This window comes from Bos taurus, chromosome 10, assembly GCF_002263795.3.
Source record: "Bos taurus isolate L1 Dominette 01449 registration number 42190680 breed Hereford chromosome 10, ARS-UCD2.0, whole genome shotgun sequence".
NCBI classification, from domain to species: Eukaryota; Metazoa; Chordata; class Mammalia; order Artiodactyla; family Bovidae; genus Bos; species Bos taurus.
Genome location: NC_037337.1, coordinates 6522081 through 6545339, shown reverse-complemented (window position 1 = coordinate 6545339; position 23259 = coordinate 6522081). Strand labels below are relative to the sequence as shown.

The following is a 23259-nucleotide window of genomic DNA, read 5'->3' as shown; positions in this document are numbered from 1 at the left end:
TGCTTAAAACAAACAAACAAAAAACAACAAAAAGAGGAGATGGGCCTAAAATGGTCCCTTTCTCTCAATTTATTACAGCCCATGAGGGAGAGAGAAACCCAAATCATCTCCAAGCAAAGCTCGTTTAGAGTGCAAAGCAATGTTGAATAACACTTTACAGTTTTACAGAAAGCTTTCACATTTCTTACTTCCTCATTTGACAAAGGTGATGAATGATGGGAATGGTAAAGCGAAAGGAAAAGAATGTTTAACACTCAGTTCAGTTCAGTCACTCAGTCATGTCCGACTCTTTGCCACCCCATGAACTGCAGTACACCTGGCTTCCCTGTCCATCACCAACTCCCGGAGTTCACTCAAACTCAGGTCCATCGAGTCAGTGATGCCATCCAGCCATCTCATCCTCTGTCATCCCCTTCTCCTCCTGCCCCCAATCCCTCCCAGCATCAGAGTGTTTAACACTAGCATTACTTGATTGAATACCCCACTTCTAGGGGTTAATAAGTTAACAGACGTCCATCTGAGAACATTGTCTTTCAAACACTTCAGGTGTGTCGTCTCAGCACGCCAGATTTGGGCCCCTCTGTTTCGAGCATGTCAGCTGGAAAAATGGGCAGGTCGCTCCCCTTGCAGCTGCTGCTGCTTATCACCCTGCACTTCTGTTGGTGACCTTTGCTGTGTGAGCACCGTGTTGATCCTTTCTGGTTACGCCCATTACAGATAAGATAAAGCTCAGCAGGTGCTCCCAGCCATCTTTCACAAGTGCCCATGTTTGGGTCTGTGACTTTCAAGGCAAGGCCCACTCATTGGAGAGAGGAAATAGGTTTTTTGTGTATACAAGCCCATCCTTGCTCTTATGAAACTAAGATAATATTAGCAAAATGAATTTAAGTACACATTTAAACTTATTTCCATGAGTTTTTCCTGAAAGAATGCTCTCCACTTCTAACTTTGGTGGGATACCTTGCTTCAGATAGACAGCTTTGTCTACAACAAAGCTGCTAATAAAGGAATTATTTTGTTTACGTATGGACCATCTGTAAAAATGTTTAAATTCTTTGAGTCATAAGTAACAGATTAAAACCCAAATCAGACTGCCTTAAAACCCCCTAAAAAGAAATTTTGTTGATTCGTGTACTAGGAATAGGTTTTCAGACTTAAGCCAGGGTTCAGACAGCACTACCATCTGTGGGTTTACCAAGGAAGTGGCACTGCCTGTGTTTCTCACTTTCTTACCACTAGTTTTTCTCACTTTCCATTTCTTAGCTCCTTTGTAACAGCCTCTCCTGTCCTCATTCCAGAGCTCCATGCTTTCAGATCCAAGTCCAGAGGGGAAGAACCTGGATGTGACTCTTTTCTAGAAGGTGAAGCAAAGATCTCATTGCATGTAACTCTACTCTGAATGGGTCATGTTCTTACCTTGAATCAATGTGTGTTCACTGATTGGGTTATATCTAAACAAATCTGATAGATGTTGAAAAGCAGAGATATTGAATAATGTCCCCCAAACTGAGAAGGAACTTGAAGACCAAAAAACTAAGCAGGCAACTCCTTAAAGTACAGTTGTGAAGTGTTTATTGTGGGTAACTTCCATACAGGTAGGAGGGATCAGGAGATGATCCAGAAGCATTCACAGCGGAACTCCATGCCTCTGCAGAGGGTAAGGAGGACTTGAAGGGACCAAAGCTAGGAACAGAACCTGACTACTAGGGAGGAGCCTGGCTGGTCCGTGCTGATGGAGCTCCCTGCCCTTCCCTGGGGGTCTCACGACCATTTACCATACCTCAGCAAAAGGCATTCTTCCAGTTTTCACATCAGTAGAAAGCAAGGGTAAGGCAAGTTGTTAGGGAGTTTATCTGGCTTGGGCACATTCCTTGAGTGAGTGAGTGGTAGTTGCTCAGTCCTGACTCTCTGCAACCCCCTGAAGCCTTCCAGACTCTTCTGTCCATGGAATTCTCCAGGCAAGAATACTGGAGTGGGTTGATGGGCACATTCCTCATAAGCAGACGAAGGTGTGGTCATGCAGAAAGGGGAGGGGATGGACTGCAGACCTAAGATGGAGCTGATAAGAGGCAGGCAGTGTGGTTCAGCCACACAGGGGAGAGCAATTTCACCAGAAGCACCTGGGCCAAGTGTGACAGGACAGGATCGTCCTCCAGAGGCAAATTAGGGTGGGGTCACCACTAGAAGGGTAAATGAGTACTGGGTATTAGAAGCCCAGATATCTATGTGGATGTGTAACTGTGTAAACATTTGTACTGCTTAGAATTATGAGCAGAGCTCTCGGACTTACAGTGTGTCTATCTGAAACTGCCTGGCTGAGGTCACACAGACGCATATTGGTGCTATCCCTGGAATAAGATTCAATTAGCTGAGTGACTTACAGGTCATATAGCCAATCTCCAAGACAGGAATCTCTGAGACTGTCAGGGAGCTTAAAGAAGCCAGTTTTAGAATCATTGGTTCAGATTGGCAGAGCCGAAAGGGACCCCGTTGATAATCTACCCTCACCTCTCAGAGGAGACGGAAGTCTAGAGAAGCCATATAACTTGTTTCAGGTCACAGCCGAGTTTGTGTGACCTAGAAAACTGATCACCAATCTTTCAGCCTAACGATGTCTTCAGTAATAAATATGAAGTATAAATAAATAACAGCAGCTAGTATTTTGAGTGTTGCTGTGTATTAGGCAGTATCCATGCATTTCACATGCAGTGTCTCATTTAATCTTCACAACTGTTTTACCCTCAGTTTATTGGAAATGGAGGCATAGAGGGACTTTGTTTAACTACCTTCAGAACCTCCAGTTATCCTTTTTTTGCCTTGGTACTTTAGACTGCAAACAGGCTTCTTTCTTCCCAGATGGGTTAGTGCTGACTTACAGCTTTCTCTTGGGTATAGAAAATGGAGTGAGTGAAGAATGACCTGGCAAGAAAACCTGTTATGTGTGCTAATACCCTTAACTAGGGTCTAAGGTTTGTAATAAGTAAATTTAAATCTTATTTTTTCAAAAGGCAGTTTCTAATTTGTTGACACTTCTTTAAACAGGAACTTCCAAAGAATCAATGCAAAGCATCCCACATTATCTTCAAATAAAAGAAATACTGTTAAGCAGCGATCAAGAATTCCTCCCATGCCATATAATGGATGAGCATTGGAAGTTCTATGTGGAATGTGAGGAGCTAACATTCTAAAGCCTTGCTTTTAAATAACTTATTTGATATTTGTTCATGTTATTAGCCAATGTTCATATTTCGTCTTGTTTGGACTGGCGAACCTATTTAACACACATTTTATGAGCTGCTGCTTAAGATGTGTAAGTATAATGTCTATAATAAAAAATGTAACTCTTCAACTATTACAGTAAGATTAATACTTTTTGCAATTAAAGACATTTTTGACATAAACAATATTGACTCTCTGGCTTTCTTTTTACTATCATAGACTTTTAATCTTTAAATCAACACCTCACTTTTGCATAAATAACAGTTGTTCTCTATGGGAAGTAAGGATACAACTAGGAGTGATAATTGGTCTTAAAAAGTCCCTGGTAAAGTGAATCTACTTCAAAAAAGAACTTAAAACCTTACTACGTACCCCCCATTTACTTTGGAATTTATATTGAAATCAAAATGTAGAATTATGAAAGAGGTTTATCATAAGTTTCATAAAATTTAGTGTAGATAGAATTGCAGCTGTGCCAAGTCTTACAGCAAACAGTGAATCAAGGGTTGATTTGGGGCTGATTATTTTAAGTAGGGTGTATATTTTACCTGTAAAGTTTGCTACATTGTCATGAAGATATTTTTAAAGAGTTATATTCAAGAGTTTTATAAGTTTTCATAAGCTTTAAAAAAAAATAAGTGTCTTAGCTGTCTTTGATAGCCATCTTATTCGTATCTGTAATTACCCCAGATTCCCAAATATGCTTTTTAACTCTGTGGCCTGTCTCTGTCATTTTTTGGGTAGAGATGTCAGACTGCAATAAAGATTACTCTAGCAAGTGCTAGAATTTGGTGGGGATGCAGAGGAGCCATAATGTGTTGCTTCTTGATATTTTCTTGTTTTAAACGTACAGAATCTTAACTGTCTTTAGAATACACAAGAACCGTGTCAGCAGTTGCCTGTGGAGAGAATTATGGGATTGGAGAGCTACAGGAAAGAAGGACTTCTAACTACGTGCACCCTTTGGCAACTTTGAAATTGGTACTGTGTTTATTCTTTCTATTCAGATAAAAATTTGAAATATCTGAAAAGAAAGCAGCTGAAAAGTTCTGCCTATTAATAAAAGTGTAAAGACAGATCATTTTATTTTTCTTCCTTTGAGAGTCAATTGAAAATGTTCAGGATAAAGTGACCCTACATGTAATGTGTGAGACCTGACAAGAATTTTATTCCATTATCATTTTCTTAGACTACTCTATTTTTCTAATTTTTGAATAGCCTACCTTATTTGGTGATCTGTTTGGCTTTCATTCCTTAAGGAGATATTTAAAACATGGGCCATTTGGGAATATATGTACTAACATGGGAAATTGTATATATAAGTAACTAAAAATAATGCAGATTGTTAGACAGTATTTAGTATAACTCCTGGTTATGTTAAATAAAAATTATATGCCTTGAGTCCATGTATAATCTGTAAGGCCATATATTTATATTTATACATATTTTATATATGGTATATGTACTTTATAAGCTATGAAATGTGTATTTGTATGCAGAAGTATTTGTGTGGTGTTGGGAATGTCCAGTAAAAGGCCTGGAATGTTACAAATAAAACTGCAGTGCCTATCCCTAAGGGAGCTGGACTGGGGAAGGTAGAAAGATGTTTTGCAGTTTACATTCAACATTTTAAAAAAGCCAAAAAAGAAAATTTAAAAAGCCAAACATTTGTAATTTAAAAATAGTTTAAAAAAGTAACTGAAAAGCAGGTCTTTTGTTTATTAGTGATTACATTTTATAAAAGTCATACATTCTCAGTTCAGTTCAGTTCAGTTGCTCAGTCATGTCCGACTCTCTGTGACCCCATGGACTGCAGCCCAGCAGGCTTCCCTGTCCGTCATCAACTCCCAGAGTATACTCAAACTCATGTCCATTGAGTTGGTGATGCCATCCAACCATTTCATCCTCTGTCATCCCCTTCTCCTCCTGCCTTCAATCTTTCCCAGCATCAGGGTCTTTTCCAGTGAGTCAGCTCTATGCATCAGGTGGCCAAAGTATTGGAGTTTCAGCTTCAACATCAGTCCCTTCAGTGAACACCCAGGACTTATCTCCTTTAGGATGGACTGGTTGGATCTCCTTGCAGTCCAAGGGACTCTCAAGAGTCTTCTCCAACACCACAGTTCAAAAGCATCAATTCTTCCAATCTTGCAATTCTGAGTTTTCATTTTAGTAATCAAATTCTTAAACTTAATTTTCCAAGCCCATTTAACATTAAATATACCAACTGGTAACTGACATAACACCTGGGGGAGGCATGTGAGTATTGCCCAAACTAAGCACAAGGGTCTACTTCAAGCCAGACTGGGGTCCAGAGAGCTACCTTACCCCAGATCATCCCTCTGAGATGACTGGGCGATTTGGAGTGATGGGAAGACATTTTGTCTATTCTGGGTTCTAAATGAAAGGCTTTTAGACCCTAAAGCATTAGCTTAACTTCTAGACCTTGAGCTATATAAGAGACCTCCAAGAATATCCAATTACTCAATCCCTGATATTTGTATCCTTTCAATAAAATTAACTTCCTGAACACCTCCAGGATACTCCATACCCAACAAGGAAGTCTGTTCCCTTTCAGACAGGTACTCCTAAATTCTAGAGAGATGGAACCCCAATCACCTGGGACTCACTCAGAATCCTGTTATGACAAAATAACACTCCTTTTAAGACTTGAATTACAGATTAGCTTCCACTGGCCTGATAGCTGGCAGTGTCCAAGAATACATCTTGCCCTTTTCTCTTCCACTTCTCTTTCATTCAGTCCCTTCAAGTTCCCTTCCTGAGTTCAGTCCTTTATCAGGACTAGACTACGTGCAACCTCATCCCATTTCTCTCACCCCAGTTCTTTCCCTTATAAAAACCTGCAGCACACTGTGCCAAATTATTCTTCCTAAAGGTCTATTGTTACTTCCTTGCTGCTGCTGCGGGAGTAAAATCTCAGCCCAAGGTTTGAGGCTCCTGTTCTCTGGTCCCAACATAACTTTCCAGCTTAATCTCCCAATCATCTGTAACCTTTGACTCACTCTTAAACTCCTTTTTCATCCCTTTTATGGGCTGAAATTGTGTCCTCTCAAAATTCATATGTTGAATTCCTAGCTTGCAGTCGCTCAGAATGTGACTGTATTTGGAGAGAGGATCATTAAAAGAGATGTTTAAAATAAGGCAGTTGAAGTAGGTCCTCATACAGTCTGAATGGTGTCCTTTATGAAAAATTTTTGGCCATACTAAGGGATACCGGGGTGCATATGAACAGGTAAAAGACCCTATAAGGACAGAGAAAAAAGGCAGCCATCTGCAAACAAAGGAGAGAGGCCTCTGAATGAAATCAACCCCGCTGACCCTTCGATCTTAGACTTCTCCCGTCCAGAGAAATAATCTTCTGTTGTTTAAGCCATCCAGTTTGGCAGCCCTGGCAAACTAACACAATCCCTAACTCTACCCAATATTTTGTTTACTATCAAGAATGTTCCCTCTCTCATCTGTCCATTTATGTTTTCCTTATTCTTTGAGCCCTCTCCTCATACATATCCTCCTGGGTTGCTTTCTCAGGCCAAGCACTGAATATTTGCTGCTTGGTATTATTAGTGTTCTTTTCATGGCTTATTTCCCTCAAGTAGCTGGAAAAACTTGTCTTCAAGTAGCTGGAAAACTTGTCAAGGTCAGCTTTATAGTTTTATACTTCATGTTTCCAATAAAATAGCTCAGACATACTAGATACTCAAGAACTATCAGAGTATATTCAAGTCATAACAGAAAACCATATTCAAAATGGAAATTTTATTCTTTGATATAACAAGTCCAGAGATAGGAATCTGGGGGTTGGTTAGCTCTTTAACTCAACAGTGTTATGATTGTTTCCATCTTTCTTCCAGCTCCCCTCAGGGTGCCAAGATGACTCTGCTGTTTCAGGCAGATGTAGATGCAGAAACAGCATCATTAGAAGAAGAAAGAAACATTCCCTCCAACGCACATCATTTGGGATGAAACCTTCCTCGAATGCCACCACCACCACCCCAGGAAAGTTTATTTCATTAGCCAAAATTTTACCTTCTGCTTGTTCCCACATCAGTCACTAGCCAGGGAAGCGGGCTACCCTTGATTGGCTGAGAAAAGTAAGTACGTGCCCATGTGCAGAAAAGTAGTCAGGTGTACACACTCTGGACTTTGCTGATAACAAAAAGCACGTGAGTAAGGCTGGGGTGGGGTAAGAGCTAGTATTTATTGCACTTAACATATACCAGTCATTGTTATAAGCACTTCCAATGTATTATTTAATCTTAACCACACCCTATGAGGTAGAACTATTGTCCTCATTTTACAGATGAGGAAATCAAGGTATAGGATGAAGTAAACTGGCCCAAAGTCACACATGTACCACCAGGTGGTAGAACTGGGATTCAAACCTGGCCATTTGGTTTCAGAACTCACGCTGTTAGGTATCATATGTTTCCTCTCTCTTAATCAAAGGTATCTGCCCCAAAAATAGACATGATGATTAAAAGTGTTGACATCTTTCTGAGTGACAGTGGCCCTACTGACTCCTGCCACCTACACATTCTGAGGAGCCAGTGTTGACTCACTTTGGTGAATGACAGGCAGGGCAGACAGGGATGCTCGCTGGTAGAAAATGGAATGCAGAAGTCCTGCTGGAAGAGCTTCAGTACGAATGTGTTGATCCCTGCTCTTGGGCTTTCTCTTTTTCAATCTCGGAGCCCCAGGCATAAAGAAAGTAAAGTTGATTCATCTGAGATACTGCCCAAACTCAGTTTTCATGGAAAACTACCCTGTTAATTGACTGCATGTGCCCATAAGACTTGGGTTTTAAGTCTCATTGGGTTCTCAAGACTGTGAGGGATAAGAGCACATAAACTCCACATGTGTTTTCTTTGGACTCTCTCATTTTCTATTTCTTCTCATTTCATTTTTGTTGAAGCCTGCTTTGCAAAAGGAAACCAGGGATACATCTCTCTTAAACACATAAAAGCCAAGAAATGTGGAAAGTTTCTGCTTAAATGTTAATTGTAATGTTTTCATGTCCTGAATTCTCTTACCAGTTAAATAAGAAGAATGGAATTTGAAGCCATGCCAGATCAAGGATGAGATGGTTAGATAAGCATCACTGACTCAATGGATATGAATTCAAGCAAACTCCAGGAGATAGTGAAGAACAGGGAAACCTGGTGTGCTGCAGTCCATGGGGTTGCAAAGAGTTGGGCACGACTTGGTGACTGAACAATAGATCAAGCTGCCTGTATCTTAAAGTCCCTCATATAGGCTGCATAGTTAACTTCTAAATTCCTTGGCCATATTTGTAAGTTCATATTCTTTCATTTAGGCTCCTTTAAAGTAGGAACAGTAGGTGTGAACATTTGAAGCTATAATGTAAGTAGTGATACTTCTAAAGGTAAAAGCAGTTACCATTTCTGTTTTTAGCTGTTCACGAGATACCTTAAAGTTCAATGATGTCTGGCCTTGTGGCTGAGATACGAAGTTGGCTCATGTCCTTCAAAGCTAGAGGCAAGGAAATGGTGAGGCAAGTTACCCAGCTAGTGGGTGAGCCTTGCCAATCCCCCAGCATCTTCAGTTCAGCACAGCTCTTTTGGTTCTGTTCATTATTGCCTACTCATTAACTGTCGTGAATGATTAAACAAAACAGAAACTATGTCTCTTTGTGTAAAAATGTCCCCAAAAGAAATGCTGGTGATGGAAATGAAGAGGTTTAAAAAAAGGTTGGTTTGCAATATCTTGTAATCACCTGTAATGGAAAAGAATCTGAAAAAGAACATATATGTGTGTATAACTGAATCACTTTGCTGTACACATGAAACCAATACATTATAAATCAACTATACTTCAATTTTTTTTAAAAGGGGGAAAAAAAGAAAATGGTGATTTTGACCCAAATAAAAACCAAGATTAAAAAGAGTGAACACTTAAATTTGGAAGAGCTTGGCTCTGTGCCACAAATGACTTTATGTATAGTAATGTGAGCCCTAGGGCCCTAAGTCTCTGTAGTGGTGGGTCTCCTTTTCCTTTAGAAGCCAAGCCAAATGACATGAGTCCCTCAGTCGACATACAGGGAAAAGTCTACTGCCTCCCCAGCCTTAGGGGCCCCTATTTCTCTATTTTCCCGAGAGCAAGCTCTTCCCTGAAGCGCTTTTCTGTGAAACTCCATCAGCCGGCCGGCCAGCTCGGGGCCTGGACTGAGCTCTCAGCCACTACTGCCCCAGCACCCCCACATCTCTGTCCCACTCGCTGCACCCCTCCTGGTCCTTTCTCCAAAGCAGGACATGGCTTTAAAAAGGGGAGCTGGGAGGGCCTCGTTGTGAGAAGTTGTATCTAAACATCAGAAACTGCTTACACATTTCATTTAGTCTCACTTATATCATGCACATTTTATACGTCTCATGTCTCCTAAATTAAATGGGATTTTCTCCAAGGTCAAGGGCTGTTGTATTTTTGTATTCTTCCATAGCAACCAGTGCAGCATTTTGCACAAGCAAGAGTTCAGTGAATCACATTAGTCTCAAAAGCATTTCATCCTTAAATATACCTTTAAACACTCAGCCAGCAGAGAATCTGGCAAGCTACATGCTTGCTAAGTAAAGGAAAATCCAGGGAAACACATTAAGTATCAGATAGCCAACCCAAGGCTAGACTTCCTTCTTGCTTCCCGTTGGTAGCCTGTGACAAATTCTTATTAGAAAGCCTCCCAAACATGCCAAGATCTGGTCATCTGTGCTTGCCTCCACGCTGGTGAGCCCAGACCTAGAGCTTGAATTATCAGTTTCTGCTGACCTGTGGTATAATTTCTTGTCTTTTGGATTCAACTTCCCCTCAACTTCTTACCAGCGTCTCTGTATGCCTTCAAGTTCCATTCAGCCCCTATTTCCTTAAGATAACCAGCTAAGTTAGTTCTGCAGAAAGACACTGGATCCTATGATGTCTCTGAAGGCCTAAGAAGACTTTTTAAATACATTAGAAATTCCTCATAAGGTTTTGTGAAAGCAATTCAGATGGCTGGGAAGGGTTTACCACAATTCCAATTTGGGATTTACATGACTTTTCTTAGAAGACATTTCCATTTCTTCCAGGATTACTGTCTTCTTCAAATGGTTTCCTTGGGCCAAGAACAACACAATCAGGACTGGAAGGGTAACCCAGGAGGCACATTATTTTGTGGTGGAATTCCTGAATGAAGAATAGCAAGACCAATGTTTCCCTACCAGTTCTACAACTGATTTGCTGATTTACCTGGACACGTTACTCTTCCTTTGAGCCCCAGGATCCTTGGTTGTATAACAGCACTCAGGATTGCCATAAAGACCAAATAACATGAATGAATTAGAGACCACTCCACAGCATGCTCACTGCTGCAGTATTACAGCATAGTATTATCATAGTCAGAGTAATTCACTGAGTTCTTCCACTCTGTAAGGCACTTACCTACATCCTTTTCAGCCTCCCATTTCTATAGCAAAACTTCACAAGTAAGATTCTTTCAGGCACACCTTCCCCTTTGGAGCTGTGCTTTTGACAAGCCCTCCTTACCTAGCTTCGCCTTTCCTACTTTTCCTTCAAGGACCTGCTTGGAACTCCCTGTACTCTGAGTGAAGTCCTTTAGTGGTATCCTCAGTGATTATGTCCCTTTGGACATAGTCCAAAGGGAATTCCTCTGAATTCCCCTGGCATGGCTGCCATTTGGTCCCAGGCAGCTGATTCTAAGCATCTCCTGTCTTGTTGGTGATGCATGTTCTGAGTACAGGACATGTGTAGTTACTACCTCTGTAACTTCAGTGTCTTTCTTTGAGGGCAAGGTCTGTGATTTATGCATGCCTCTTTGTATTCTTAGCTCAAACAATGTGTTTTCATTAACAGTGACTTTTGGGGGTTGTACTGGGTTGACAAGTGTCCCCTCAAAGTTCATGTCTTTGCATATGTAATCAAGTTATGAATAGGTCATAGTGGATTTCTTTGTTGTTTTACCTCTAAGTCATGTCTAACTCCTTTGCAACCCCATGGACTGTAGCCCACCAGGCTCCTCTCCGTCCATGGGATTTCCTGGGCAAGAATACTGGAGTGGGTTACCATTTCCTCCTCCAGGGGATCTTTCTTGACCCAGGGATCGAACCCTAGTCTCCTGCATTGGCAGGCAGATTCTTTACCACTGAGCCACCAGGGAAGCCCATACTGGACTTAAGATCCTTCAAAGAGAGCACAGTCTGGCCAATGCCTTGATGTCACACTTCTAGACTCTAAATTGTGACAGAATAAGTTTATACTGTCTGAAGTCACCCAGTTTGTAGTGACTTGTTACGGCAGTCCTGGGAGACTAATACCCCAGGAGTGCTAAGCACACTGTAGGGTGTAGTGGAGGCCTTAGGGGGCCACCACCCAGCCTAGGGGCTTCCCTGGTGGCTCAGCAGTAAGGAATCCACCTGCCAACACAGAAGACACAGGTTTGATTCCTGAGTTGGGAAGATACCCTGGAGAAGGAAATGGCAACCCACTCTAGTATTCTTGCCAGGGAAATCCCATGGACAGAGGAGCTTGGTGGGCTACAGTCCATGGGGTCACAAGAATTGGACATGACTGAGTGACTAAGCATAAACACATACCTATGCAGCTGAGAGGCATCCTTCCTGAAGACCTGGGATGCTGATCAGAGCAAGGCTTTAAGGGAAGAGGGTAACTGAAGAGGACAGGGAATGAACTGAATATAGTCTGGGTAGAAAAGAGTTTACAAGCATTATGGTAAAGGTACTTTTAAATATTTATTTATTTAATTCTGTTTTGGCTGTGTTGGGTCTTAGTGGCAGCACTTGGGATCTTCAGCTCTTGGGCTCAGTTGTCCCACAGCATGTGGGATCTTTAGTTCCTGAGCCAGGGATCTAATGGGTGTCCTCTGCACTGGAAGGCAGATTCTTAACTACTGGACCAACAGGGAAGTCCATACAGGTATTTTTTAAGGTCTTATCATAGAAACAGTTTACTTTATGACAAAAGGTTGATCCTGGAGTTGGAAACAGGGGTGCAAGTAAGTGAATGGACAACTACTTTATGATATGATATATCCAAATTTTTAAACTGACCAATTTGGGAGAAACTATGTGTGTATGGATTTCATAGCAGCCCTTGCTTAGATAACTGGGGCCTATGGTGGGAGCCGGGCTGAGGGTGGCTGGTGGACCACTGAGCCCTGGAAGTCACAGTTTCCTCAGCTGTTATCTCATGGACACTGGGGCAGACCATGCTAGTCTGAGTTCCGGTTCTGCCATTTACTGGCATGTCATTTCCCCTCACTTGCCTCCCTCTCCTCTGGAAAATCAGAATAGAAAAAATAGCATCTCCCTCATAAAGTTGTGAGGGTTGAAAGATTAATCTGCACAAATTGCTTAGAACAGTGCTCACAGCAGGTAACAGAAGGCTTAGTTGTTCTTATCATTATCATGAGGGAGACCAGAAGGGTGAATAATGTGACCTTTAATGACTCTTCCAGAAACAGGGGGGCCCCACTGGAGAGAGAAATGCAAAGTTGGCCATTTGCTTGAAAATAAGTGCAAAGTATTAGAGTATTTATTAAAATACCTGTTTTCCAAACACTGGGGATTTTTTTTTTTTTTTTTTAAAGCAGGGTGATCTCAGAGTCTCTACTACTGTGGGCAGATTTCAGAGCCTAGGAGTAAAGGATATGGGGTCCTATGCAGCTCCCTCTTTTAGGATTCCTGGGTCGTAAGGCCTAACCGGTTTTACCTGGTCCGATCTGGCTCCTCACCAACACACCTGGCATACAGCAGGCGCTCAGTCAACGTGGGTTAACTGAGGACGGAAGGAAGAAACCGGCTGGGACTGACTTCCCTGGTGCATCCCTGGCCTGTAAGGTGGCCCCCCAGGAGCCTCGCTGGCCACCAAGGACTCGGAGCGCAGCGAGAGAAGTCTGGAAGGTCGGGAATTAGAAGGTCTGGAAGGTAGGGCATCCACTTCTCAGAGTTGGTCTATTCACAAGAACCCGCCACCAAGGCTGAGGCGTAGATATTGCCCAGTTGGTTAAGTAGGCGTGTTTCCGGCAATTGGGTGAACAGAAATGGGACCGGATACCATGCCGGCACGGCCCGCCACCCTCACCCCCGCTTGACGGTAAAGAGGAAGCCTTAGAGTGTCTATTTGACCTGCAGATACAGACGGGAAAACAACTTTGTAGTCTATTTATGGGGCATAAAACTCCACCTTCCCACTCCACTCCTAGGTATTTCTCCAGGCTGCCTGGGACACTGACCTGTGGGTCTTAACCAGTGAGAGCGAGGCGATTCCTGCAGGACCGGAGCCTCGCAAAGGAAAAAGCAACGAGTCGCAGATGTGTTTGCTCTGTCACCGCCCTCTGATCATCTCTGGGCAAGTCACTTAGCTCTCCAGACCTCCGCTTTCTTGCTGTTGAATGCGGGGAGGGAACCGAAGCTGGCTGACGCTCCGAGCGGCGGCGGAGAGCGCAGCGCACCGCGCACCTGGGAACTTAGTCCCCGGCGCGGCGCCGGGGCCCCGGAGCGCGGGGCCGGAGCTCCCTCTGCGGGAGCGCGGCGGCGACGCTCCTCCTTTCCCTCCACGTCACGGGGGCCGCTCAGCGCGCTCCCAGCCCCCGGCCGGGGGAGAGCGACTCCCCAGCCGGGCGCGCCGAGGAGGTGGCGGCGGAGGACGAGGAGGAGGCGAGAGCCTGGAGCCAGAGGCTGCCGCCGCCGCCGAGGGGCCGGGAGCCTAAAGCGCAGCTCGCGGCCGGGCCGGAGCGACTCGGGGACTCCGCGCCCGGGGCTCCCCTGCTCCCTTTTCGTAAGTCCACTCGGCCACGCAGGCCGGCGAGGAACGCTTGGGGCCAGCGTGCGGGTCTCCTGGCCCAGCCTCGGATGCCCGGGACCCCTTCCTCACGACTTTCATTTCCCCGCCGGGGAGAACTTGGGCGCCGCGTCCCTCGCTCGGTGGGGGAGGGAGAGGTAGGAAGGAAGGGGTCAGCCCGGGGCAGCCGCCGCGCGAGCCTAGCTGAGCCCTGGCCCGGCTGCGCGCCCTCGTTGACTCGGGCCCCTGCCGGTGGCCGGACGCTGCAAAGTTCTCCGAGGCCGCCCGGCTGCGGGGCGGTCAGCGCGCGTCTGCCTGAGACTGCCCTGCAGAGACGCGGCCGTGGTGCCCGCACCCCGGGCTCCCGGCGCCGGGCAGGGCCGGTCTGGGAGGCCGGGGGCAGCCGGGCGCACCCGCACCTAGGTTTGGTCCCGGGCTCTCCCCGAGCGGTGAGGACGCGGCTCCCCGTCGCGCCCCTTCCGGGGCTGGGGATACTGCGGTCTTTCTCCTCCCGGCCGCCGAGAGCCGCCCAGGTGAGGGGCGAGGGGCGGGTCTGTGAGGGACCTGCGGAGCCGGGGGTCGGACGCACGCTGTGCCGCGCCGTCGCCAGCCTCTCCGCAGCCCTGGACCCGCGGCGCGTCGCCGCGCCGCGCTGCTCGTGGGCGGCACGGGACGCGGCGCGCGGGAATGGGCTGCTGGCGTGGCTTCTCCTTTAGGACCAGGTGGGCGTGCGCGTCTCTCAGTAGGTCGCGGATTAGAAGCTGCGGAGCGGTCCTCCCCGCCGCGCCTGCCGCTGGGACGAGCTTCTGCGCTTTTTACGGTCAAGTTTTCGTACCGCAGAGCTGGCCCGGATCGTCCCCTTGTGAGGTGGCGGCACCTCCTCCATCGAGCTGGGAGCCTCCGAGGATCCGAGCCAAGAGATCTAGGCTCTCGAGTCAGTTTACCATCTTCACGTAGGCTAACAGTGCGAGCGGATGGATACTGTATGTATATTTCAGAACTGAGTTGTCCTGCTCGGCGAGGTTTTCCTTGTGGTTGTAGTGGGAACCGTGTTTTCCTCTCGCTGGATAAGGGAGAGGTGACCTTCGCCCTTAGGCACTTGTCGTTCCCTCTTCTCGTCCTTTAAACTGAAAAGAGGCAAACCAGATTAAGGGAGTTGGGAATGACATTCAGTGATATTAAATTAAATGTTCATGTGGTTCGGTAGATAGAAGTCACCTCTTCTGGTTTTACAGAAGCATGCCCTTATTGAACCACCTATCAGTTTAAGACAATCTAGAACCTAGCTGTCAGTTTTGACAGCTTTTGTTGATGGCGTCTTGAGGAAGTAAAATCTTTAAAAGTCAGGAGGTTACTGCAGAAAGCAGTTCCTCTATTGCACTTTCTAAGAATCAATTCTCTGTGAGAAATGATCAATTAAGCTGCTGTTGAATCGTATCATGCTTGTATTTGCAGAGAAACAGTATCCAAAGAATCAGGTTGTGTGGCACTGAGTGAAAGGATTTCCTTTGGGGGCGGGAAGTGGGGACAACTGTAAATTTGTCTCCTTTGAGAGGCACATTTACTGAATGCCACAAGGTCTGCACAGAGGGAGGTAAGAGTGAATGGCGGGTTTTGGGCAGTAAGTCAAGTTTGGCGCTTGGCTTCACACTAAGTACCCTCAGGATAGGTGGGCAGTCAATAGTTATCACTGACTTTGAATGAGCTCAGTTGGGCGGGCGGGGGCAGGTGGGGCTGTAGTGATGTCCAGTTCCTGGTCCCCTGAGAATGACTGACGATAGAAGTCACAGAAGCTAACACGTTCACCATCTACTGAAACAATGTTTTGAAGCCCACGTGACAGTGAAATTTGAAGTTTTACTTTGTAGATCATGGAAATTTAATGGTAAGGAGGGACATAGATGGAAACCATAAAAGAGAGCTGCACTGTAGCTCAGAGCGGCCCCTGGAATGTGACTGCTCAGTATGATTTGGTGCCCTGGGCCTTATCATAGCCCCACATACTGGAAGAAAACTGTGATGGCTAAAACTATGATTATGAAGTAAAACTGTGGTTTCCTTTTTTGGTTTAGATGCAGGAAGAAAGCAATAAGATAGGAAGGTTGTGTGATGTGAGGTTGAAAAGCCAATCTGTCCCAAATTCAGTGAGCCCTTACTGTGTGCCAGGCCCATATTGGGGTGCAGGGGGACAGATGTAGCTCACTGATCTGGGGGAGGCAGGAAGCCTTCTTGGGGAGATTTAAGGTGGACCTGATGGATGAGTGGGATTCCCAGGTGGCTCAGTGGTAAAGAACCCACCTGCCAAGGCAGGCAACACAGGGGACCTGGGTTCAGTCCCTGGGTTGGGAAGATCCCCTGAAGGAGGAAATGGTAACCCACTCCAGTATTCTTGCGTGGAAAATTCCATGGGCAGAGCCTGGCAGGCCACAGTCCCTGGGGTCGCAAAGAGTTGGATACAGTTGAGTGACTAAGCACACAATCACTGTGGTCTGATGGATGAGTAGCAGCCACGTAACTAAGCAGAAGCCACATAACTAATGTAGTAGGTTACAAACAGTCTGATTATGCTGTCATTCCACTGTCAAACTCATAAAACATAAACCATCACCATCTACTGAAGCGATGTTTTGAAACCCACATGACCGTGAAATTTGAAGTTTTACTTTGTAGATCGTGGAAATTTAATGATGAGGAGGAACATAGATGGAAACCATGAAAGAGAGCTGCACTGTAGCTCAGAGCGGCCCCTGGAATGTGACTGCTGAGTCCCTGGCTCTGACCCTTCCACTGCCTACCTTGTGACCTTTCACACGTTTCCTTACCTTTCTGCCCTGGTTTCCTGGTCTCTGAAATGGCCCCACGGCGGAGGGGTGTGTGTTCTGGTCCCTGCTCAGGGGCTGTGGGGAGGATTGCCTGTGTGCATGAGGTGTGCACAAGGTAGGCATGTGTGCATTGTGTGTGCACAACACTTGTGTGTACGTCATCTCTGTACAGTGTGTGCCTGTGTGCCTTGTACCTGGTGCATAATGAATGCTTGGGAAGCCTTAGAGCGGGTGGTTTTATGATGATGATCTCATTCCCATCTTTTCCAGATGTAGAATCGGAGACTCAGAATTTTGAGATCCTGTCCAAGTCCAGAGAGCCCAACAGCAGTGGAAGTTAAGGCCAGGATCCCATTTGCCTGACTCACAGGCAGGGTCACTTCCCCCTTAGCAAGTCAACAAGTATAACATGCTGGATGCTGCATGAAATTCATAAAAGGATCTGGTCACTGCTTGTCAGAATGCAATAAGCAAAGCAGATAATAACAATGTCAAGGCTTACAGACTTTTCCCAAGCAATTTAGAGATATATGTTTTGTATTAATTTGCATTGCTTTGCATGCCATTTTATAGGCATTTTCACATGCTGGTTATTTACCAACTGGGATCTACAGGCTGAAGCTTCACATATATAAGATCAAATTATATTAATCAGGAGTTGAATGCAGCTGCTTCAAAACCTAATGGGCCCCCAGGCATGGTGTGCTCAGTGTGGATTTTAAGGGAAAGGATTGGGTCAATATTTACTATTTTAGAAGATATGGGAAACCAGATACCATTTGGTAAAAGCAGGTCACATCTTAATATGTAATGAAGCTTGATTTGCTGAACACAATAGAAAATTCAGGAAAAGTAGAAGACCAGAGGGAAACTGCCTATTATATAAAAATGCCAGAAATGGAAGCAGAAGTCTGCTTTGTGAAGCTGAGCTAGTAAGAAACACTAAGGGTCAGAAAGCAAAGGTGGAACTTCTGCTAAACAATAAGGTTTTAGAAGGAGCATATTCTTAAATATAAATGTGTGGTGTTTCAAAACCAGTAAATTCTCCCTAATTTGGACTTAGCAGAAAAACAGGCCATTGTGTCTTAGGAAAATCTTAGAAATATATATATATATATTGTGAAAACAAGATGTTGTTTCTTAGAGCACCGGTTCTCAAAGTGTGATCCCTGGACAAGCTGCACGAGCGTCACCTGGGAACTTGCTAGAAATGCCAATTCTGCAGCCATCAGACCAGCTAAATCAGAACCTCTGCCAGTGGGGCCCAGTAAACCTATGAATTAATATTTGCAGCCATGCCTCTTTGTTTTTTCCCTTCTTTGGTCTTAGCCTTCCGTTTCCCTCCTGTGGTCACTAGCTCACTGTGCTGCTTACTTTTCCATCAGACAGTGTCCTGGTAGAGGGTGGTACCCAGACACAGACCCATCCGTTCCTCTGTCCCACAGTCTACGCTGATGGAAAATGCTAAGATCCCTTTAGGCTCTAACGTTCTACAGCTTGTGGTTTTCATGTTGCCCAGGATTATACTGGTTTGGTTTCTGGTTTGGTTTTTCTGCCTTTTAAAAATCTTTTGGCAGTCTTGTACCAAACAAACTGGGACTCTTCCTGAATATACAGTCAGCCAAAACCCTGAACCATTCTCTCCAGATGCTCCTGTGAAATCACGTTTCTCCAGCTGGTACGATGCAGTTAATTTCGTGGACCTGACTGTTAGCCTTTGTATGTATCTCTGTTCAGTTTCATCTTACTAGACCCAAGTTTGCCCAGATCTGTTTGGGTCCTTCTGTCCTTTTTCACGTGAACCTTTGAGCCCTCTGCTGATCTCTCTGCTGGTGTCCTGGCCTGAGGAAGTAAATAACAACAGGAGCATCTCGATTAGAGGCCTTTGTCACAGTTAATGAGGCTTAAAAACTTGGCATCTTTATGGACCCTGGGGGGCCTAAAATTGGAAGAATGCTTGTCATCAGCCCCACTGGTGTTTGCATTTAAATTACTGCTGTTCGGAAGTGCCCCTCGCGTGGTTTCTCCATGTGAGGCCTGTTTCCAGATCCTTCCTGAGTGCCCCCCATGGTTCAGTCTCCCTAGTACATTCGGCAGGAGCAGTTGGTCTCTGACAATTGCTTTTCCCTCCCTATTATGTTTATACCATCAGCGTCTTGGTTTTTTGCGTAGGTGATCCAAGGTAAGTTTCAGCTTGTTAATGGTCAGATTAAGGTGAATTCAGAAATTTCCAACTAATGGGAAGCAAAAAAATGTGCCTTGTCATTTCTCTGTGCTTCAGGACTCTATCCCTCCAGGCTCTAGAATTTAGATATTTTGTGGTCAAGTCTGTATTTTGCTGGGAGATTAGGGTTATTTAATTTTTTTAATGTGAAATTTTGCTCATATATGATTCTTTTTTTTTATTTTATTTTATTTTTAAACTTTACATAATTGTATTAGTTTTGCCAAATATCAAAATGAATCCATCACAGGTATACATGTGCTCCCCATCCTGAACCCTCCTCCCTCCTCCCTCTCCATACCATCCCTCTGGGTCATCCAAGTGCACTAGCCCCAAGCATCCAGTATCGTGCATTGAACCTGGACTGGCATCTTGTTTCATACATGATATTTTACATGTTTCAATGCCATTCTCCCAAATCTTCCCACCCTCTCCCTCTCCCACAGAGTCCATAAGACTGTTCCATTCATCAGTACACAGGGTTATTGTTATCATCTTTCTAAATTCCATATATATGCGTTAGTATACTGTATTGGTGTTTTTCCTTCTGGCTTACTTCACTCTGTATAATAGGCTCCAGTTTCATCCACCTCATTAGAACTGATTCAAATGTATTCTTTTTAATGGCTGAGTAATATTCCATTGTGTATATGTACCACAGCTTTCTTATCCATTCATCTGCTGATGGGCATCTAGGTTGCTTCCATGTCCTGGCTATTATAAACAGTGCTGCGATGAACATTGGGGTACACGTGTCTCTTTCCCTTCTGGTTTCCTCAGTGTGTATGCCCAGCAGTGGGATTGCTGGATCATAAGGCAGTTCTATTTCCAGTTTTGTAAGGAATCTCCACACTGTTCTCCATAGTGGCTGTACTAGTTTGCATTCCCACCAACAGTGTAAGAGGGTTCCCTTTTCTCCACACCCTCTCCAACATTTATTATTTGTAGACTTTTGGATCGCAGCCATTCTGACTGGTGTGAAATGGTACCTCATAGTGGTCTTGATTTGCATTTCTCTGATAATGAGTGATGTTGAGCATCTTTTCATGTATTTGTTAGCCATCTGGATGTCTTCTTTGGAGAAATGTCTATTTAGTTCTTTGGCCCATTTTTTGATTGGATCATTTATTTTTCTGGAGTTGAGCTGTAGGAGTTGCTTGTATATTTTTGAGATTAGTTGTTTGTCAGTTGCTTCATTTGCTATTATTTTCTCCCATTCTGAAGGCTGTCTTTTCACCTTGCTGATAGTTTCCTTTGATGTGCAGAAGCTTTTAAGGTTAATTAGGTCCCATTTGTTTATTTTTGCTTTTATTTCCGATATTCTGGGAGGTGGGTCATAGAGGATCCTGCTGTGATGTATGTCAGAGGGTTGATTCTTAAAGGAGTACACTTAAATAATCACACACACACAAAAGTTTTAAAAGGCAGAAAGCAGAACAGTTTTATGGCGAGAATGCTTTTGAGCCATGGTTGCTGGAGCATGAAAAACGCCTGGACCCCTGGGCTCTCACATTCATGGTCCTTCACGATCATTCATGATCCTTATCCAGTCCAGGTGGCTCGGGTGGTAAGGAATCCGCCTGCAATGCAGGAGACTCGGGTTCCGTCCCTGGTTGGAGAAGACCCTTGGAGAAGGAAATGGCAACCCCCTCCAGTATTCTTGCCTGGGAAATCCCATGGACAGAGGAGCTTGGTGGGCTCGAATCCATGGGGTCGCAAAGACTCGAACATGACTAAGCAACTAGCACTTTATGCAGTCCTACTCAAGCCCTCTCCCTCCTCTGTCACGCTGCGTTGAAAGACCAGCTTTAAACCAAACTGCAAAAAATCCCAATAAAATCCAAGCCTACTTTCCTCCTCCAGGATGCTACCAAACCTTTTTTGATGTGACATTCTAGCTTAGCATGGCAAGAAAAAAAGAAGTGCTGGGTGATAAGGGAACTGTTTGTAATCTCTAGGAAATCTCCATGATATCCTGTACTTCTGCCTCTTTGACTGCTTTTCCTTCTTCCTGCCCGCCTTGTTGTTTTTCCAGTGTAGTTCAGGGGAAAATAGATGAGGTTGTCGCTTTGAAGGAAAGCTTCCTGGCTGTGCTCAGACTCAGGTCTGTCAGCTGGTCTGCTCTTGGATAAAGGTTCTGCAGGACTTTGAAAACCTTGTTTTTCAATCCTGTTTCTGTAGACCTTGGTATTTTCCTGGTCATCTACCAGATCCTACCAGGACAGCCTCTGGCAGAACTCATTCAGATGGCAGCAGAGGGCAAGCCCAGGATCAGCAAGAACTAGGCGTAGCCCAGCCCCTGTGTTCCTTCTCTGCATCACTGCAGCGTGGCTGGATATTTGCAGTGTGGCATCCTTGCCCCATGCCCCCACGTTCCTTCTGGGGGGCAGTAAGGAGGGCTGTCTCTGCCAGCTGTCGTCTTCCCCAGGTTCTCCCTTCCTTCAGCCCTTCCAGCCATAGCCTGCTCTACTCTCAGGCAGAAGCAGAGAGATGTGAAAGCTGATGGGTTGGGGGAGAGAGGCAGAGTGACACACAGGTAGGCACAAAGTAAGTCGCCAAGGCTGGATCGTGGGAAAATACTGCCAAGTGATGTGAAGATCATGCAACTGGAGTAAGCGATGTGCAGCCAGAGGGGAGATGCGAAGGAAAAGCGAAAATGTGAAAGCCACTCAGTCGTGTCCGACTCTGCGACCCCATGCGCTGTATGTAGCCCACCAGGTTCCTCTGTCCATGGAATTCTCCGGGCAAGAATACTAGAGTGGGTAGCCATTCATTTCTCCTGGGGATCTTCCCAACCCAGGGCTCAAACCTGGGTCTGCCGCACTGCAGGCAGATTCTTTACTGTCTGAGCCACCAGGGAAGCCCTAACATAAGATGAACACCACAGCAAAAGAATCTCTAAAGAAAAGAAACTTTTCTAAATGCTAGCTAGTGACTTACCTTTTCTGGGAGTTTATCCCTAAACAACAAAATTTAAATGTAACAAAACCACTGGGATTCCTCAAATTGTGTTGTCAAGTCTCTCAGAACCTCACTAGTTCTTTGTCTGTGTATTTATTCCGCCAGACAGCATAGTCTCTAGTTGTATTTCTGCAGGATCCAACGCCATGCCTGCCTGGGACGTAGTAGACACACAGTAAATGTTTGCTGGATGGATGGGCAGCCAGTGAAGGGGGATAGAAATAGGATATATAAAAATAAAGACGTGTAACATATGAACACAAGTGAAAGCAAAGCCATGAACTAGTGTTTGTTCACTCGTGTCCACAGCAGCAGCATTCGCGGTTGCCAAAGGGTAGAAGCAATGCAAGTGTCCATAAACAGACACTTTCCGCAAATGGAAAAACAAAATGTGGTTTTGTACATCCAAGGAAATACTATGCAGCCTTAAAAGGAAGGAAATTTACACGTGCTCTGTAATGTGAGTGAAACTTGAAGACTTGGTGTTAAGTGAGATAAACCAGCTATGAAGTGACATATTGCATGATTCCTCTAAAACAAGGTTCTTAGAGTAGTCGAATTCATAGGAAGATGAGCTAGAATGGCGGTTGCCAGGGGCCATGGAGAGGGGAGTGTTTAGTGTTTGATGGACACCGAGTTTCACTTGGGGAAGATGATAAGTTCTGCAGATGAGTACTGGTGATGGTTGTACAACAGTGTAATTGTGCTTAATGCCACTGAACCACAGCAAATGAAGCAACTGACAGAGAATTAATCTCAAAAATATACAAGCAGCTCATGCAGTTCAATACCAGAAAAATAAATGACCCAGTCAAAAAATGGGCCAAAGAACTAAACAGACATTTCTCCCAGAAGACATACAGATAGCTAACAAACACATGAAAAGATGCTCAACATCACTCATTATCAGAGAAATGCAAATCAAGACCACTATGAGGTACCATCTCACACCGGTCAGAATGGCTGCTATCAAAAAGTCTACAAACAATTAATGCTGGAGAGGGTATGGAGAAAAGGGAACTCTCTTACACTGTTGGTGGGAATGCAAACTAGTACAGCCACTATGGAGAACAGTGTGGAGATTCCTTAAAAAACTGGAAATAGAACTGCCTTATGATCCAGCAATCCCACTGCTGGGCATACACACTGAGGAAACCAGAAGGGAAAGAGACACGTGTACCCCAATGTTCATCGCAGCACTGTTTATAATAG

General features: G+C 44.8%; 2 protein-coding genes across 4 annotated transcripts in view; both read left to right on the top strand.

Annotated features, from left to right (window-relative positions):
- The window catches only part of ANKRD31 (ankyrin repeat domain 31), a 136162-nt gene extending 131851 nt beyond the window's left edge, over positions 1–4311 (top strand). Inside the window, exons 27-29 of one of the 3 annotated variants that reach the window (XR_001501099.3) lie at positions 1299–1361; positions 3043–3310; positions 4073–4311. Coding sequence is in view for 2 of the 3 variants with exons in the window: in XM_002690414.6 (XP_002690460.2) it covers positions 1299–1361; positions 3043–3188 (209 nt within the window). In the remaining variant the exon portion in view is untranslated. Of the gene's footprint in view, positions 1–1298; positions 1362–3042; positions 3350–4072 lie in introns of those variants that run through there. The other 2 variants (XM_002690414.6, XM_059890754.1) reach the window with 2 other exon arrangements.
- Positions 4312–13862: 9551 nt separating this feature from the next.
- Positions 13863–23259, top strand: part of GCNT4 (glucosaminyl (N-acetyl) transferase 4) — a 30871-nt gene continuing 21474 nt past the window's right edge. Inside the window, exon 1 of the mRNA XM_005211233.5 lies at positions 13863–14037. The gene's annotated coding sequence lies outside the window, so the exon portion shown is untranslated. The remainder of the gene's footprint in view (positions 14038–23259) is intronic.